The following is a 19,537-nucleotide window of genomic DNA, read 5'->3' as shown; positions in this document are numbered from 1 at the left end:
CATTTGACCACGACCATGACTGCATCTTGGATCCTGGCAGGGGAGTTGGGTTGTGGTCATTTCCTCTCTATACCTGTAGGCGTGGGGTAGAATATAGGGTGATACTGGAGATCCACTGCCACCTAGACCATGATACATAACCACACAAGTTTAATGCCTGGGTTCTAACTACCCTTACTGTCACTTAGCTTAATCTGCCTCCAATCCTGTGCTTGAACTCTAAAACTGTTGGAGAAACTCAGTGCTTCCCCAAACAGACTTATTTCAAATAGCCGTAAAAGGTATGTTTACTCCAGAAGACCAGAGTTGCTTCTTTTGAACTTCTCATTCCTTGGGCCTAGGAACCCTCATCACCCTCATCCTAACGTCAACCCAGATCTTCTCTTCCATAAACAGCACTCCCTCAGGCCCCTGCCTGACACAAGCATAGACTGTCATGTTGGATTCACAGACAGGCTGTGCTAGAGTAAACCTCTGGGGCTCACCTGCGGCCGTGGGATGGGCTTCTGGGGCTTCTTGGAGCCCAACTTCTTCATGGCATTGTAGTACTTCTTCTGCTCCTCTGTCATGAAGATGTCCTGGCCCCCTAAGTGCAGAGAGGGCCACACTGTTACTAAAGCAAGAGGAACTCCCCACAGATACCAAAATCAGAACAGGCAGGAGAGAAAGGATCATATCAACCTTCTCCCCTCCTCTGCAGATAGACACACCAAGCCCAGCATCAAGAAGTGTCTTGCCACAACCAGTGTCAGGACGGGGGGACTGAGTTCCATTGCTGACTCCCTGCCTGGGTCTCTAAAGCAAAGCCAGTTTCTGTTCTCCAGGGATCTAGAGATGCTGGATAGAGGGTGGGGAGGGTTAGGAAACAGGACTCAAGGAGAAGGTACATGTTGGTTCAAATCTGAGCCTTGGATCTAGCCTGTTCATTCCAGTAAAATTCTTTGGGCTTCTAGAGTCACAGTCCCTCCCAGGGGGCAAGAGATTTCTTGAGGACCTTGAAGCAAAGACTCTGGGACGGACAGAAGCCCTCAAATCTTTTCTGGAGAGGAGGAGATGAGGACAATTACTGCCTTATCCTTGGGTCCTTGGTCTCAGAGGGACCTCTGGTTCTCTTGAGGCCCTGCCAGTCACACTGCCCTCTGCTGTTACAGTGCCAGAAACTGCACCACCAAAGAGGTCTTCCTCTCTTAGGATTGGGTATTAGTTTTTCTTTAGGGGCCCTTTGGATTTTCTTCATTCAAGCTCTCACCTTTAACTTGCTGACATAATTTGAAAGCCACCTATTTTAATAACATGCTTATGTAAGTTAGTCCCTGCAAATGCTGGGAAAGTGGGCTGAGATCTGTGGAATTTGAAAGGAGATCTGAGAAGATCTGTGGACACAAATGGCTTCCTGGGAGGACCTCTTTATGGGGGGAGAGAAGGAAAGGGCAAGGGCAGTGGTTAGGTGAGCTCCAGGTGAGGTCATGCTGAGAACTCTGACCAAGGATTCAGTAGATGCAGTTTCTCAGTGACCCCAGCCTGGTCACTGGCTCATCTCCCTCCGTTACCTAATATCTCCCTCTGTAATCTGTTGCTTGACCTCAGTTTTCTCATCTGTAAAATGAGAGAAATGATTGCTTCAATAATCTCAAACCTCCCTAGGGTGCTAATCACACTGATCAGCACTGTCTTGTCCCAGTCCTGTCCTATCCTCTTCTTATGCCCAGAACCCTGGGCAAGGATTTCCTGTAAGTGGGATGCCTGCCCTACTAGGTATATATTTTAAATTGTTAATAGCAACAGCATCTGGTGCTCTTGAGGCCCTGCCAGTCACACTGCCCTCTGCTGTTACAGTGCCAGAAACTTCACCACCAAAGCTGTCTTATGCTCAGTGATCTTTGTTCAGGGTTTTGTTTACCCCTCACCACAATCCAGAAAGTAGGTATTATTAGCCCCATTGAATGAATGAGAAAACTGAGACTCAGAGAGGTTTAAAATATTGCCAGCATGAGCCATCCACAAGTAGTTGAGTCAGGAATGCAAACCCAGGTTTGCATGTACTCTGTGACTTATCCATGTAACCTCTTTTCTCTCAGGATCTCAGTTACGCAAATCTAGAACAGCGCCTATCTACCTCAGGGGTATAGAGGGTATTAAATGAAAGGATAATAGGAAAAGTACTTTATACCTTTATTGCCCTGACATTTGCTTGTAAACATGAGAGGTTATCTGGGATTTGATTCCTATCAATCAGAGTTGGCACCCTTGGAGGCACAAGCCTTCCTCCCCATCCCAAGGAGGGTTGGGATTCTGCCAGTGCTGGGCCATGGCCTTCCCTGAGGTGCCCTGACTCAGTCCTCTGTGGGGATCATATCCCCCAACAGGTCAGCAACTTCTGGATCCCTTTCTTTCCCTGCTTGTATTCTCCCAGGGCTCACTTGCAACACATCTAACACACCTGGTTCCAGTTGGGAAGCCCAAGATGCCTTAGGGATGTGAACCCTGAGTGAGGGTGTTAGGGGGGCATTGCTGACAGAGAGAAATGCAACTCTTCCAGCAACAGCAATCACAGGGTAAGGGTTAGCAATGACATTAAAGTGATGTGCTATGAGTAGTGTTGGCTTTTGTTAGGAGGACAGAGCTGGCCAGGGAACAGGAAATATCAGGCTTACCACTACAGCAGAAACCAGAAACACCTGAGCCCCACTTATCTTTTTTTTCTGTTGATTGAAGTTGTCAATTATGACCCCAACAAAGAGATTCAGTGTGAAGAAGCCTCCGAAAATGATGAAGATGACAAAGTACAAATACATGTACACGTTGTCCTCCCACTTGGGTTGCATGTTGACCTGTGACCAGACAAGGGAGAGTGGGAAGGAGGGTGGGTGTCTTAGTTCAGGTTCACTCTGAAAGCCAAGCCTAAGACATGGACCTGGGTGCAGGTGATTTATCTGGGAGGTGATCCAAGGAAGCAGGAATGAGGGAGTGGGGGCACATAAGCAGGAGTGGGGGAGAATAAGCGGGAACGGGAGAAGAGCCTGTGAAGAGGATGTTGTTAAGCAGGGCATCATTGTGGGCAACTGGAGCGCAATCCTATTGGGGTCCTCTGAGTAACTGTGTAGAGCACATGCAGGATTGTATCACCAAGGGACAGGGAAGCTGGAGTATTTATCCTCAGACTCCCGAAACTTATTGGTAAGTGTTGCCCCTAGGGACATTAAATCCCTGGTCCTTGGGGGAGAAGTTGCTGAACAAGCTCCTAAGCCCTGAAGTCTTTACACAGAGAATCAGAAGTGCAGCCTGCAGGTGAAATCAGAAGTGGGCTAAGGGAAGAGGTGGCAGGGAATTGACAGTGCCTGCCACAGCAGGAAGGGGTCATTCCCCAATAGTGTCTCCCCAGCCTGGCTTTTTCTTTTTCTTCGTTTTCTTTTTTTTTTTTTTTTTGAGATTGAGCCTCGATCTCTCGCCCAAGCTGGAGTGCAGTGACGCAATCTCAGCTCACTGCAACTTCTGCCTCCCGGGTTCAAGAGATTCTCCTGCCTCAGCCTCCTGAGCAGCTGGGACTACAGGCACAAGCCACCATGCCTGGCTAATTTCTTTCATATTTTAGTAGAGACTGGGTTTCACCGTGTTGCCCAGGCTGGTCTCCTGAGCTCAGGCAATCTGCCCACCTCGGCCTCCCAAAGTGCTAGGATCACAGGCATGAGCCACTGCACCTGGCCCAGCCTGGGTTTTATGATAGTTCCTGAGATTCTACCTCATTCCTCCTGATGCCCCTTGATTTAGCCACTACCCTTGCTTTGCTCCCACCCTTGTCCAGGGAGTGACTCACATGAACTGTCTCTTAGAGGTTATCTGATGCTTTCCTCAATGGTGAACAGAGGAAAACCTCGAGAAGCCTGGGGAGTGTAGATGAAAGGGGGATAGGCTCGGTGGCTGAAACACCCAACAGAGAGCCAGCTGGACACTGCTGCAAGGAGGGACAGTGTGAGGTTGCTGGGTGATCGCCTCTTCCAGTACCAGGGTCATCGTCATTTCATTTCAAATGCAGACTGATATGGGTAGGATGCACAGAGGGGAAGGCTGTAGGGACAGTGGGTTGAGACTCACCTCCCGGGAATCAACAGCTGCATACATAATGTCCATCCAGCCTTTAAAGGTTGCCTGGAGACAAGGAGCAGAGGCCACTCAGTGTCTGCCCATCCATCTACATTGGACCCTTCCCAAGCCATGGTGGCCCAGTTAGAGAGGGGAGAGTCCTGAGTTGGAAAGGGCTTGTGCAGAAAGAATGAAAGGAAAGGTTCCCTTGGGTTACTTGACTAATCTCATATGATGATTTAAAGTAATCCCACACGTGACTGTTTAAGAATAGAGTAGCATTAAAGACACAGAGACTTTCAGAATGTAGTATGGACTGAAGACTGAGTGTCTAGATGTCTGGTTCTAGTGCCAACAGCTACAAGGCTGCTCTGTGCACTTGCCTAAGGCTTCCCCTCTCAGGGCTGCCATTTTCTCAGCCACTTTCCCACCTTATGCACATGATGTAAGAATGGTATATCTTCCAGATGGAGAAGTTGAGAATAGAAGACCTCCATGTTCCTGCCTTCAGCTTTAGCATTCTTGAGGTCTAGAAACTGGATGTGCCTTCCAGCATGTTCAGAGCATGCAAGACATCTTAGGTCTTACACTCCTAGGCCTGTTTAAAGCACTTGATTTGCTGTTTTAATTCACTTATTAGTCTGTTTCTCTCATACAGCATCAGTGTCCAAGGCCAGTTCTGACTGTATCTCCCAGAGCTGAGTAGTACCATGCCTGGAATACCAGAGCTACTCAGAGATTATTTGTTGAATAAATGCAAGAACCAATGGTGGAATGTAGACACTCAAGAGTAACTGCATGACAAGTGTATAAGTAATTGTATTAACACTTGAAAGAACAGAGGACTGAATGAACAGGTGGATGAAGGCAAGAAATGAGTGATTGAATGTTGAATGGATGATGAAAGAAAGACAGGGTGAATGTGTTTGACTGTCATTATCACCAACATTATATATCATTACAATAGACCTAGTTAGACATAATTTATTACCATTTAGGAAATGATGTGAAGTTGAAGACTGAACATGTGGCTATGCCTTGTCTATTTTGTACAGGTTCTGTGTTTTAACTCACCACCTGATAACAATCCCATGGCAGGCCCACCCCTTTATACTATTCTACTGGCCAACACTTGTGTAATTGCACCACTGTGATATCATATTCACTAGGAAGGCCCTCTAGCCTCATGGTGTAGTCTGTAGGAAGAGAGAATGATCTCACTTCACTCTGAGGGCTACTCCTTGCGAAGTCCCCACATAGCATCTTCTGGGAACCCAGACTCTCCATTTTATTGAGCAGTCAAAGCAAGAGATACGGTTGATCTCATGGTTGACTCACCACCTGCAGAAGTGCAAGGTAACCCATTGCAACATTATCAAAGTTGACTTTCACATTGACCCAGAAGAAGCTGCCGGTGGAGTTTTGAATCTTGCAGTCAGACTTGTTATTCACAATCGACAAAGGTACAAGAGAAAACTCTCCATCGGTATAGTTGATGCATCTCCAAAACTTCCCTGCGAAGAGGTTCACGCCCATGATGCTGAAGATGAGCCAGAAGATGAGGCAGACGAGGAGGACATTCATGATGGATGGGATGGCGCCCACCAGGGCATCCACCACCACCTGGTGGGAAATAGAGAAAGACCTGGAACCCCCCAATACCCCACCCCCTCTGCTGGATTCTATCTCTTTCTATACTCATTCAGGCTGCTTCATGAGCCAGTGGCCTTTGGAAGCAGCAAGATAAGTGGGTTAATTAGTGCAATAATTCAGACTCAGAAGACTGAGAGACACTGGGCAGCTGAAGATGGATTTAGACCTTCTTCCCTTAACCTCATTCAGGGTGGGTTGCAGTGAGAAGATGGATGAGTTTACAAGCATACTGCACTCATTTAGAAGCGTGAGTGTGTCTATTGTACTTGCACATACAGACTTCTAGAACCTTGACTTATTCTCCTTAAATACCATGCATAAAACACAAACACAATTTAAATACAATTTAAAGTATGCTTTGGTCAAGAACTAGTGAAAACCTAAATCCATATTCACAAAATAGCTCATTTGTAAATAAGCAAATGAGAATCTATTAGATACAAAATAAAATAAATTTCAAACTATTTCAATCTTCAGGTCTTAGTGTTTGTAAAGGTACAAGTTAATTTCAAAAGCCTACTTTTGTTTTTGAAGCTATGATGACTACTTCCAGCCAATGATAGTGGAGCAAAGCAAAACCTTACTTTCTGCTGGGGAGCCTTTTGTAATTATGAGGAAGAGGTGGGTGTCAATCAGCAGTCTCTAAGAGAAGGCTCTGGCTGTGAGCATTCTGTCCTGACGGAGGCAGTTAGGGCAAGGTGGAGGCTGACGGTGGTGGATAAGGAAAGGGGTGGATGGAAGGGAAAAATTCACAGGACCTGATGATTGCATTAGGTAGGAGAGAAGAAGCATTCCAGTGGGTGGCAGCTGAGGTAATGAGCTGATGATGTCACTACTTTTAAATGGAGTATTAGAGGAAAGACTCATTTGTCATGGAAAGACAGAGAACTTGGGATGTTCTGGAGATGTTGGCAATAAGAGGCAGAGTTGGGTGATTGAGATAATAGATGCTTGTGGAGCGATGATTCAGGATCACTTCACTAAGAGCAAAGGGGGTGAGGTCTGGGTCCTGGTGGCTGTAATATTTATGGGTGACAAAGGAAGAGGGGCCCACAAAAAGACTTGAAAGAGAACTAAGAGAGTTAGGACATGCAGCACCACCAAAGTCAGAGCAGGAAGTGAAGACTCACAGCCTACCTTTGGAGGTGGTGCTCAGGGTTGGTGGGATGGAGGGCAGAAAGGGGGAAGGGTTACCAAAAGCTGCACATCAGAGAAGTTTTTTGTTTGTTTTTTGAGACGGAGTCTCGCTGTCTCACCCAGGCTGGAGTGCAATGGCAAAATCTCGGCTTGCTACCGCCACACCTGGCTAATTTTTGTATTTTTAGCAGGGACTGGGTTTCGGCATGTTGGCCAAGGTGGTTTTGAACTCCTAACCTCAGGTGATCTGCCCACCTCAGCCTCCCAAAGTACTGGGATTACAGGCATGAGCCACCGTGCCTGGCCAGATGAGAGAAGTTTTGAGGTCAGACTTACCCGCATGCCTTCAAATCGAGACAGAGCCCGCAGTGGCCGCAGAGCACGAAGGGTTCGAAGGGCTTTGATGGGAGCCACTTCAGAATATTCCAGAATCTTCGCTGTGAGACTTATCAGTGAGATCTGAGTGCAGGAGAGGGCAGAAACATCACTCTAGGTTTCCAGAAAGGCAGTCCTGGTGGAAGGAGATAGGAACTTCCTGCCCAGCCTCCCATCCGTACACGTCTAAGCCATCATCCTAACTCTCACCTTATTCAGAACTCCAATGAGAGGTCTAGAAAGAGTTCCGTCTCTTCCCTTGTATTAAAAATTTTATTCACCACTCTCTTAAACAATCTGGGCAAGCAAAACTCAGTCTCTAACATCACCAACCTCTGGTATGTAGGTGGCCAAGCTTCCAGTGTATTAAATCAACCCTTCCTTTTCTCTCTAGGGGTAGCAGTCAGGCCTCAACAACCTTGAAACTGATTTTCAGAGACTTGGAGATATGATGTTCCCTCCTAGGGGCTATGCTGAGAGTCTATTCTGAGGAATATAGTAATCTGAATTATATTTGCTCAGATAAGTGGAGTGGAAAGAATAGTGATTTGGGTGGGGTCTAATTCCCTTTTGGACCCTGATTTTTTGTGACCTTGGGTTAGTGCCTGGCTAGTCCAGGGTACTTTCACCCTTTGTAAAATGAAAAAGTCAGACTAAGAGAATTCCAAAGTTCTGATAGCACTGCAGTTCTTCAAAAGTTTCTGGTATGGGTCCGTGAGATCTAGCTTCAATAGATATCTGAGATATAATGACTGACTTGTGAGCCCCTTTTGGTCTGTCAGTTTTCTTTAAGTGATGGTCCAAAGACTGCAAAGGAAAGAAACTTACATGAAAAAAGTTCCCCTGCTAGGAACTTTGAAGGTGCCAGGGAGATGTCATAGATATGGGCTATGACCCTGTCCTGTGAGATCTTAGCCACATCACAGATGGTGGGCTGAATTCAGGCTCAGCTTACCCTGGCAGTTAGGTGGGATGCACACAGGAGCTTCAGAAAAGAAGGGCTTTATACTTGAGTGGCAGAGTCCCAAGCGATGTCCATTCTTTGGATGAGTGGCTTATTCCATCAGGACAAAGAACTGGAATGGAAGGGACCCCCTTCCTTCATTCATGCAAGGCTCCAAACATCAGCAGGTGAGACCCAGCTGCCTGGGTGCCTGAGGGTAGGGAGTTTTGGGGCCAGTTCCATGCTGAATCCTATTCAGTCTTTTGCTCAGCCCCCTGGGAAGTCTGCCTCACATGGATAATCTGCAGCTGGGGCAGACAGGTGCTGGTGCCTCTCCAGCAAAGTCTGTCCACCCAAGCCCACCTTCATTCCCACTGCTCAGCCCACTAGCCTCCCAAGTAGTCTCCAGGCCCTAGTACTGCACCATGCATCTATTCTCCACTGCAAATCTGATTATGATCATGTTTTTCTCTTACTCCCAAACTTCACTGGTACTTTATCACCCTCAGGATAAGCTCCGTACTCTGTAGCCTGTGTCATATTGTCACAACCTACTTTTCCAATCATATTTCACCCACACACTCTACCCAAATCAAATTGTTCCCTGAGCATACTTGTGTCTATGCCTTTGTTCAGGGTCAGGCTTTAGCTAAGACGGGCCTTCCCCAGTCCCCTTGCAGCTCCTTGCTCCTGCTCATTTCTATGCCCCACATCTAATGCCACCTCCCATAGGAAGCCTTCTCAACCACCCCACCCCAAGAGTGGAAGAAGGCTCATGTCTCTGTGTCTCCAAGATACTAATTGCCCCCAGCAGTGCTCAACACATTCACCCTTATAATACATTTATTTCCATGTGTGTCTTGTCTGCTGAAAGACTAAAGTGTAAGATCCTGGAGATAGGGAGTATTCTGTGCTTCTGTTTCTTGCAGAGCACTTCATAAGACAATCCTGTATTCAATAGTTATAAATAGACATTTGACAAATGGAAGAAAAATAGGAGCATTGGGATGGCTAGAAGGAAGGAAAGAAAGAAGTACAGCTGGATGAAAAGTTGAACGGTGATTGCACAGAGGGATGAATTAAAGGATGCAATGATAAATAGGATGGATTTAATGTATAACATGAATACTGTAGTTAATAATAGCATATTGTTTTCAGTATTTTTGCTAACTGAGTAATTATAGCTGCTCTTGCCACAGGGGGAGAAATGGGTAACTATGTGAGATGATGGATATGTTAATATGTTCCACTATAGTAATCATTTTACTATGTATATATATATATCTTATAACATCATTTTGTACTCCTTAAATATTGATATGATTTGGCTGTGTCCCCACCCAAATCTTACCTTTAATTCCCATGTGTTGTGAGAGGGGAGGGACCCAGTGGGAGGTAAGTGAATCATGGGAGCAGGTCTTTCCCATGCTGTTCTCATGATAGCAAATAAGTTTCATGAGATGTGACGATATTATAAGGGGGAGTTTCCCTGCCCAACCTCTCTCTTTGCCTGCTGCCATCCACGTAAGACGTGACTTGCACCTCCTTTCTTTCTGCCATGATTGTGAGGCTTCCCCAGCCATGTGAAGCTGTAAGTTCAATTAAACCTCTTTCTTTTATAAATTGCCCAGTCTTAGGTATGTCTTTATCAGCAGCATGAAAATAGACTAATACAAATATATACAATAAAATGTATTTTAAAAAATTTTAAAATATAACAGATACAAAAAGATGGATAGGATAGATAGTTGAATGGAAGGATGGAAGAAACAAAGAAGAAAGGAAAAGTATGAAAGCAGGGAATAGTGAATGGATAGATGAGACAGGTGGATAAGAGAAGGATGGATGGCTGGATAAAATGACTGATGCATGAATAGAAAGATGGGGAGCTGGACAGAACAGATAAATGGAATAAATTAGTGAATGACTGAAAGGTTGATAGGATAGATGAATGGATGATGAATGGAAGGGAAAGGGATGAATGAACAGATAAGTGGAAGAAAGGAAGAATAGATGGATAGGTTGAAGCAAGAATGGAAAGATGGAAGAATGAGTGGATAGAAGGATGAGTGAGTAGAAGGATGCTTGGATGGAAGATGCATGAATGAGTGAACAGAATGTTAGACGATTGGACAGTTGGATAGAAGAATGAATCAAAAGATAGAAAGATATAAGGGTTAAGGATGATGAATAGATGGAAGGAAGTTTAGAATAAATGATTGGGCAGAAGAGAAGAGGGAAAGAAGAATGGGAATGGATGGATGGAAGGAGAGGACTGATGGAGATGTAAAGCTGGAAGAAATAAAGATGGATGGATGTTTGGGAGGAAGGAAAAAGGAAGACTGAATGGTTGGATACAAAAGGTGAAATGTATGGAAGGAAGGATGGATGGTTGGAAGGAAGAATCAGTAGGAAGATGGATGAAATGAGTGTGTGACTGTTTAAGGTGATTAGGACTGAGACTGGTGAGATCAACATAAGCAGGCGTGACTGTGCCCCTAAAGGGGTGGGACACCAGAATAATAATTTTCCTTTCATTTATGAATAATTATTTTATATGCACAGAATTATCACCCACGACTCAGATTTCAGGCCTCACAGCTAATCCTTGTGGTACAGTGGCCTGAAGCTGCTAGTGCATTGGCATCAGGGAAGAAGAGAATTGAATGCACAGGCCTGCTGTGGAGGACCTGCCAGCACAGGAGGCTGGACAGAATGTTCTGTGCTGGACCTCATCCAGCTTCAGGAGGCAAGCACCAAATACAGATACATTTCCTGACACCTCTGCTGGGCAGACCTTGCTGCTGGCAGCTGCTGGAGTGGGGCAGGCAGAGACCAACACAGTACATACCTCACCCTGCTTGCAGAAACCCTCAGCTATGCGGCAGTGAACAGATAACTCAGGTAACCATGCTGCAAAGCAAAGAAGGTAGTGGCCTAGACAGTGATAGTGCAATGTGGTGGTTAAGATGAGGAAGAGATGACTGAGGAATCACATGTCTGATGTGTGAGAAGCACACAGTCAATTCTCTAATGCAAGGGTTACTGGCCACAGGTTACTATGAGTGTGAACACATGAACTCCAGCTCATTACCTCTCCAAATGGGCCGTCTGTTCTTTTCAATGCCACTGGGGAGGAGGCAGCAGTATAAGCTCAGTGGTTCTTAGCCATGGCTGTACCTTGGAAATGCCTGGGAGCATTTATAAAATACAGGTGCCTGGGCCCCACCCAAGATCAATAAGATCAGAATCTCTGGGGTAGTGGTGTTCGGTCACTGCATATTTCATAGCTCCCCAGGTGATTCTCAAGTGCAGCCAGGTGTGAGGACCACAGACCTGCAGGTGGGAAGATTCTCTGTGCTCACAGTTCATGGCTCCCCGAGGTCCAGAAGCCCCATCTGTGGATGCAGGGCCATAAGACTTCTGAGAGCTGCATGTGTCTTCTCACTTTGGATGTAAAAATGCAGAGGATTGCAGGGATCTTTCTGAATGGAGACCTAATAACTCACCTAACAGTCACTATTGTGTCGCAGTCACATACTGCCTGGACTTTACCACTCATGGGTGTCAGGGCTATTCTCAGACTCCTCACTAAATGCTCAAAGCTTTTCTTTGAAGTAGCCCTTGAGTGCCAGGTCTCTGAGCTTCCTTTGCACTAGCTGTAGCCAGGAATCAGAGGGGAGGACCCCAAACCCCACGTGTTCCCACTGAGCCACTCACATTCACAATGAGGAAGTCCAGCCAGCACCAGGCATTGGTGAAGTACTTTTTGAAGCCATAGGCCACCCACTTAAGCAGCATCTCGAACACAAAGATAAAGGTGAAGACCCTGTCAGTGTACTCCAGCAAAGCTTTCACCGTGGGCTTCCGGTCCAGGTAATAGTCTTCGAAGGCCTGGAAGGAAGAAAGGATGCAGAATGGCAGGCTGCCTGGACCCACAGCACTGGGGCCCAGACTGATAGGGAAGGACCCAGCCAGCCCTGACCACAGTCCCTGGAAGGGGATTTGGTAGTCAGCTTGCCAGTAGCATTTTGTTTGTTGTGGGGAGGTAAAGTGGGATAGTGGAGGAGGTACTGTGAGATACAAAGCATGACTTCTTCAGGGCCAATGGGGACACACAGCCCTGCTGATATTTGCAGGGATGCTGAATGCAAGGGAGAAAGAAAACCTTCTCAAATTGGATTTTGGAAGTGAACCAAAGGGATACTAACAGTGACTTTGTTTAAAAATAAAAGCATCAACGGATGTTCACGGGCAGTTTACAAAAATGAAAGTAAGAATCGCCAACACACCTCTGAAAAAGAATGTTCTATCTCACTGGTAATCAAGGAAATCCAAATTAAAAGAAGATGCTGTTTTTCTTCTATCAGACTGGTGGAGATGGAAAAGAATGGGGGAAACCCTAGGATGCTGTGGCTGTGGGGAGCTGCCACCCTTACAAGTGACTGGCAGGAGTGAAAATATGGCCAGTCCTGTGTGAAGCCAAATTGGCAATGTGACTCAAAGGTTTCAGGAACCCAGCAATTCCTCCTTCAAGCACTAATCCTAAGGACACTGGAGGCTGTTGGTGCCCACCCAGCTCCTCTTTAAGGGGCCAGTGCCCCTATCCTTCATCTGCTGGGAGTGTCAGCTGCTAATAGTTCACGGATGCAGACACCCCCTTTACCTGATGGCTTCGCTGGGCTGGAGGGAACTGGGTCCACCTTGGGAAATGCTCATCCTCCCCGCTGGGGCAGCCCTCAGCCAGGGACACTGACAGGGGGATTTACAAGGGCTGTCTCCTTTGCCTCAAGGTGGGACAGCTCTGTGGTGCCCTTTGTGCTTCAGGGCTTTCCATGGGATCAGCTGAAGTTGGATTTCAACTGAACCCACATCTTTTCTCAGCTTCCGATTCTGTGTCTAGGACCAGGACTAAGACAGGAGATTATCCAACGTCTCTAAGGGAGTACACATAGGGAATATTCAATGTGTATTAGAAGTAAACATAGAGATGGGTTGAATAAATTATAAAGGAATATGTTATAGCCATTAAATGAGATAATATCAGAATATTTACGGAGAAAATGTACTGAGGTTATAGAATGCATAAATGTGGCTTTATTTTTGTAATGTGTGTATATTTTATGCATAAGCAAGATGAGAAGGAGGTATACCAGCATGTTTTCAAAGTGAGCTTCTCTTTGAGTGATAGGGAAATGGATGATTTTTTTTTCTTTACCTTTTTCTATAATTTCCAAGTATTTTTTTGGTACCTTACTTTGTCAGATGAAAATGCATGTTATTTTTAAAAGGTACTCAAAGTGAAAGCCTAAAGAAGGCTAAATTTGGTGCCAGCCTGTTCAGTCCCAGGGGAAAGGAGATGGGAGGGAAGGGAGAGCTGCAGGGAGGCGGGTTGGGCTGGAGCAGTGCTGCAGGTCTGAGCTTCCTCCTGGGAATGCAGGGGGTGGACCGGGGTGTGAGGAGAAGGGGGTTAGAAAGAGAAGGGAGGGAGCAAGGGAGAGCAGAGAAGTGAAATGAGGAGAGAAGGCCCACAAGCCAATGAGGTAGCGAGGAGAGCACCTGGCCAACAGCACATGTGGTTATTATTTTAATCCAGGAGGACTGGAAGGAGAGGAGCGTAGGTGTGGAGAAGGCACAGCCCAGCCCCCTCTTGCCCCTGCAATTTGGCCTCTACACTGTGCTGAGGTCTGTGTGGACAATCACTGCCCTCTGCCAGGGCACTGGGCACCTGCAGCTGCTGTCACACCCTCCCCCCTGCACCCAAGATGGCAGAGCAGCCCCTGCCCCGAAACTCTCTTCTCCCTTGGCTTTGCGTCATTGCCACCCTAGTTTTCCTCCCACCTCTCAGATCCTGCCTTGTCCCGCACCTGTGCTCCTCCCTGAGGCTGAGGCCATGCACCGAGCAGTTTTGTCACCCTTCCTGGGCAATCTGGCATTTAGATGGAGGCCCAGATATTTAGTAGGTTGTTTTTAGAGAGTAAATGACACATGAGGTGCAAGATGAGTGAAAACACTGCAGCCGTGAATCAGAAGAGTGGGACTGTAGTCCTAGCCCTTCAACTAATTAGCTGCGACCTTGGACTCTATTCCCAGCCCTTCAACTAATTACCTGAAGCCCCTCATGCCTTTGGGCTTCGACTTCCTCATCTAGAAAATGCAAACAACTGAGGATGTTAAGTCCCTTCCTGTGTCTATGTCTACCTTGGTCTACTGGCGGAGTAGTTGAGATTGTATAAGGAGCTTAAGCCACAGTACAGAGAGAAACTTCCTTCTTTGCTCTACAAAGCCCAGTATTCAGCCAGGGCCTCAGAGATGTCTCCCAACTCTGAATCTCTATTCCCATAAGGCCTTGTTATTCAAAGTGTGGGTCACTGAGGGCAGTGCAAGCATCACCTGGGAGCTTGTTGGAAATGCAAATTCTCAGGCCCTGCCACAGCTCTATGGAATGAGAATCTGCATTTGAAGAAGCTCCTGGGAGATTAAATTTTGAGAAGTGCTATTGTAATGATTTTCTGTGAGCTTTAAAGGAGTAATTAGTAGCATTTGGAAGTGGTTCGATAAGGAAAGATAGTCCTTTTTGTACTGTAGGCCTTCAGAGAAGGCCGTGTGTTGGGGAGGTCAGAGGGTGGGAAGCCAGGGGCTTCGGGATTAAATAAGGGCAAAGCTGGGTTTTGCTGCTGACAAGTTGGGTGACCTTGGACGAGTCTTTTAAACATTTTGAGTGTCAGTTTTCCCATCTATATAGTGGGATGCATACACTCACTCACTCAAATGCTTGCAGTCAGGTTTGGCAGGCCATGGCACGGGCACCTTGAACACCTCCCATGCTCTGCTGCTAAGAGGGGCCCTTGCCCTGGGCTGCAGCTCTCCTTCTAGTGACAAGGTTGGGGACTTTCAGCTCAGTAGTCAGGAGAACCCACCGATGCAGCTCCAGGGCCTTTAGATTGTAGGAGATTCCTATCTGGAGGATTTGGGGGCAGGGACTGTGCCTCCCCTTACCAGAGATCCACTGCTGAGCAGGATCATGAAGATGATGAAGCTCTCAAACCAGCTGTGCTCCACAATACGGTAGCAAGTCTTGCGCACCTGCCAGCCCACATCCCATGGACTCTTGGTGGTATCCACTTTGCAGCAGGGACAGCGGCGAATGCATCCTGTGGGGAGAGGTGACTGATGGTGGGTGATGGTCACTGGGCAAAGGGGATAATTTCTGCTCCTGCTGCAGAGAAACCATTCTGCTAGGAAACCCACTTGTCATGCCCTTGGAAAAAAATTCTTTCCTGGAATATGGGTGAAGAGGGGTCCCTTCTAGGCAGTCCCTCAATCCAGACCTGCAGGTGTTCCTCTCCATCATTAGTCTTGCCCACTCTGATGTTTTTCCTAGCCATATCCTTCTTACAGATGACACTAGTGGTCCCTGTCCTGCCCACCTATACCTGGAAAACAGACAAGCTACGGGGTATGAGCCTGGGGGTGCCTGAGGGGGATATGCTCCAAGCCCAAGCTGAACTGAGGGCCACGACGTGGCTGAGATGGGGATTGGGTCCAGCCCAGCTCAGCCCAGCCCAGGGTCAAATAAAACTATTAATAAAAACTCAAGTATTTAAAAAATTTTTCTACGTATTTTTAGAAAGCATTGAGGCCACAATTCCCTTCATAGAATGGACTCTTGATTCATTCATTGCACAAATATTTATTGAGAATGTAATGTGCCTCACTGTTCTAAACACTGAGAAGAAAGATGACTAAGACACAGGTTCTGCTTTTGAGAGCTAAACAAAAGATTGAGGTAAGCAGATACATCATGGCCCTCCTCTGGGTCCTTCATGGTCCAAATCAAGAGTTTTCAGTGGTGTTTATGGTGGTGACTACCTTTCCCCCTTTTGACTCAAGAGGGCTGGTTTAGAACTCAGGGAGGGGTTTTTGAGGGTAACGAGGAAGGCACACGTCTCTCCGTGGTGTCTGATAGGGCATGAGATGCAGATACCACGGCCAGGCTGCTGCCAGCTGGGGCATGTGTGTCTGATGCTGGCATCCTCAAGCCTGGGAATGAGGCAGCAAGTGGGCACAGCTTGTTTGTCTTCTGTGGATCCCAGGTGAGTGTTCGCTCAACTGGATTCTGGCCCTAATTAACATCAGTGTGAGGGGGCCTGTGGCTGTCCCTTCACCTTCTGTGAAGCAATCATCTGGTTCTTCTAGGTCATCTGCCAGCTCAGGGATCTTCCTCAGGATCTCCTCAGGATCTGGGCAGTCCACCGTGCTGCCCTCAGAGGAGCTTGTGTCGTCCACTCCCTGCAGGGGAGAAGCCCAGGGCAGTGAACTCGTCTCTCCGCGGGGCCCGGGGAATTGCACGCGGTCACTGCAGGTTCAACTGCACCCATGTTTGGTGCCTCGCCAGCTGAGGCCTGGAACACTGCTGTTCTCCCTGGAGTCCCAGAGGCTTAGCTGTGTGAGACTGTAAACCTTCGGGGCCCCTGATGGAGTGCTGGCAATGGCCCCAGACACCGTAATTACACCCATAACGACTCTCAGCATTCACTGGGCTTGAATATTTAATCATGGAGTGATGCTGCAGGGGCCTGCTGCCCTCCTGGCAGCTCCAGCCCTATAATGTCTCCAGATGAATTCAATTAGGGGTTGAAGCTGCTCTCATATTAGTAAACCTGATAGCTTGGCTAATGGACCCAAATGGTGGGGCAGGTCCCCATCTGTCGCTATCAGGCCCCTCCTGCCTAGCCGGGGTCATGGACAAGAAAACAAAAACAAAAAACCAACACCCAGAAGCTGTGTACTGAAAACACTGAGTAGGGACAACTAGCCAGGGGAGTCCTTGGAACATTTGGGAAGAAGCATGACATCCACGTGCAGAATGTGACAGCCCTCACCCAGTGGGAACCAAGTGGCTTCTGTTCACCCACAGCCCCCAAATCCTGTCCCAGCCCTCCCTCTTATCTTACCCTGCTGTGGTCAGCCTTGCCTAGGGCACACAGCCAGTAGCTGACATTCTTCAAGCTGAAGGGCTTGATAACTTTGGGGATGAATTATGACTTCCTTATCTCTGTTGAGCCCAGTGCCTGTCACATAGTCAACACTCAGTGGCTAGGTGTCAAATTAAATTCTTGAATTGAAGCAGTGTTATTAAAGATGCTAAACTTTTATAGACGCCTCTTTCCCTATAGCTTGTTTCCTTCAAGATTTGTAAGTGAAACCACATTTATTTTTACCTTGTATAAGACAATCCTAAACCTCAAATCTTCCAGCTCAGTCTCTGTGAGGCTGTCACTTCACTACTCACCTATAGAGAGCCTCTCCCTAGCCCCAGGCTGCTTTTGCCTAGAGAAAATGAAGTGGACAAAAGAAAGCAGGGGAGAATCACAAGGGAAAACTTCCTCATCTGTGAGCACCTCCAACTCTTATTTGCTGGCCCTGAAAGATATTTGACTTTCTTTGTGCATTGTCTTTCGTTTCCTTTTTTCTTGGCTGTCATTTCCTGGGCACTTACTTTGTCTCAGGCAGGACCTCAACATTTGACAAGCAGCATCTCATTTAAGCTTCAAAATAATCCTACCAAGTAGGCATTACCATTCAGTTTCATAGATGACTAAATGGAGGATCAGAGAGGTTTAGGAACTGATCTTAGGTCCCACAGCTTCTGGAGTCTCACTCTTTCTTTCTATACCTACAGCCACCCTGGAGTGAGATTGTGGCAATGGTATAGGGTGAAAGTTGAAATTGTGAGGATTAGCCGGAGGTTGGGAGGGACTTTAAAAATTCCCAGGATAAGAAATGAGGTTATGTGGTTGAGTGCAGTCTGGAATACCCCATCTTCACTCCCACCCTCCAGCCTCTACCAGCCCACTGGTCAGCGTCTGGCTGGCTGTCCAACCTCTCCAGGAAGCTCACATACCTACCTCGGCAGGGGCCTGAGGAACAGACTCATCTTTCCACGTCTCACCCAAGGATGGAGCCAGGTCCTCAGAAGATGTTCCAGTGCCTGGGCTCCTGGGTGTCAGGTGGTCCTCACACCTCTCAACTTGCTGCAGCTGCTCCTGCTAGTGAGAGAGGGTCCCAACTGGGTGCCTGGCCCCACCCTTAGATGACCAGTTCTAAATTTGAAGGGATCTTGCACATCACAGGCTGCCAGAGACAAGGGTTTCATATATGCAACTCACGTACATACACATATACATACATGTGTGTGAAGTTAGTATGAAGACTATAGCTAGCTAGACCTGTGTTTTATCCTTGGGCTCCATTAATTATAAGATGTGTGACCTTAGGCAAGTTGTTTAACCTCTCTAATCTTCGTTTTTCCCATCTTCAAAATTGAAAAGGCTAGATCTGCATCATTCAGCTGTTTTGATGACTAAATATGTTAGTGCTTGTAAAACACTTTGCACGAAGTGCTTGGCTCAATAGATGTTAGCCATGACCATTGTTATTTGTCCAGAGGTCAAAATTGTAGGGAACTTGGCCACCTGGAGCTCCCTGAGAGCCCCAAAGTAACTGAAAATGCTTCTGAGTAGCAGACTGCTGTCACAGAGTTCATGTCCTTTACTCTGGGGATGGTGATGCCCTGCCCTCTGCTGTCACCCAGACAAAGGCATGTAAAATATGGCAGCTGATAACAGCAGCTGCTGGAACACAAGTGACGACTGCAGGGAAGAAGGCTATGGGAGAGCTACAGACTGAAAGCACAGCTTTTCTGGACCACTTAGTAACCTGGCCAGCAGCCCTGCATGTTCCCGAGGCCCCACAGGGATCCCTGCCTTCCCACGCTGGGCAGAGGTGAATGCCCTGAGTTACTGAGAAGAGGTCAGCGAGGGTTGATATACCAACTTAAGGTAGTAAGGAATAGTGCCAAGTATTTAAAAATATATATTATCAAATGGCTCAAATGTGCTTTAAATTAGTTGGTGCCAAAAGGAGTGTGTCATTTCCCTGTGATATCACTTGTGGGGAAAAGCTGGCTAAATGAGTCACATAAGAATCAGGACTTCTTAGGATGCTGGTAAAGATTAGATGAGCCTTGCTCTTGGACAACATCCTGTTCTTAGAGAAATCTCATTAGCATCTCATGCACAGAGCCTGGGTTGGGCAGAGCGCATGGGACAGCTGTGTGAAAGACAATCCCCAAGCACCTCGAGGTGGCCTGTTGCTCACCTGCTGCCCCCCACTCCCTGTTTGTCTGCCTGGGGAATTCTGACTTTTTCTTCTAGGCCCTGCTCAAACGCCACCTCCTCTGGAAAGCTTGGCATGGTTTAAACTTCTTTATGTCAAGGTCTCCTCTGCATTTCCCTTTTGCCCTTTGTCACTCAAGCCCTGAAGCCCCTCCCCACTGCCTGTGGC

The 19,537-nt window shown here is 47.1% G+C and overlaps 1 protein-coding gene across 3 annotated transcripts in view; it reads right to left on the bottom strand.

Moving 5' to 3' along the window:
• The window catches only part of SCN10A (sodium voltage-gated channel alpha subunit 10), a 91,022-nt gene that overhangs the window by 9,380 nt on the left and 62,105 nt on the right, over positions 1-19,537 (bottom strand). For 2 of the 3 annotated variants that reach the window (XM_055294816.2, XM_055294835.2), the window contains 9 exons: positions 18,100-18,240; positions 16,357-16,480; positions 15,188-15,342; positions 11,909-12,082; positions 7,207-7,329; positions 5,419-5,703; positions 4,093-4,146; positions 2,694-2,831; positions 486-590 (listed from right to left, as the gene is read on the bottom strand). In XM_055294816.2, coding sequence (XP_055150791.2) covers positions 486-590; positions 2,694-2,831; positions 4,093-4,146; positions 5,419-5,703; positions 7,207-7,329; positions 11,909-12,082; positions 15,188-15,342; positions 16,357-16,480; positions 18,100-18,240 — 1,299 coding nt within the window. The remainder of the gene's footprint in view (positions 1-485; positions 591-2,693; positions 2,832-4,092; positions 4,147-5,418; positions 5,704-7,206; positions 7,330-11,908; positions 12,083-15,187; positions 15,343-16,356; positions 16,481-18,099; positions 18,241-19,537) is intronic. The other variant, XM_055294826.2, reaches the window with a different exon arrangement.

This window comes from Symphalangus syndactylus, chromosome 1, assembly GCF_028878055.3.
Source record: "Symphalangus syndactylus isolate Jambi chromosome 1, NHGRI_mSymSyn1-v2.1_pri, whole genome shotgun sequence".
In the NCBI taxonomy this organism is placed as follows: domain Eukaryota; kingdom Metazoa; phylum Chordata; class Mammalia; order Primates; family Hylobatidae; genus Symphalangus; species Symphalangus syndactylus.
This window is presented reverse-complemented; position numbering and strand designations above follow the sequence as displayed.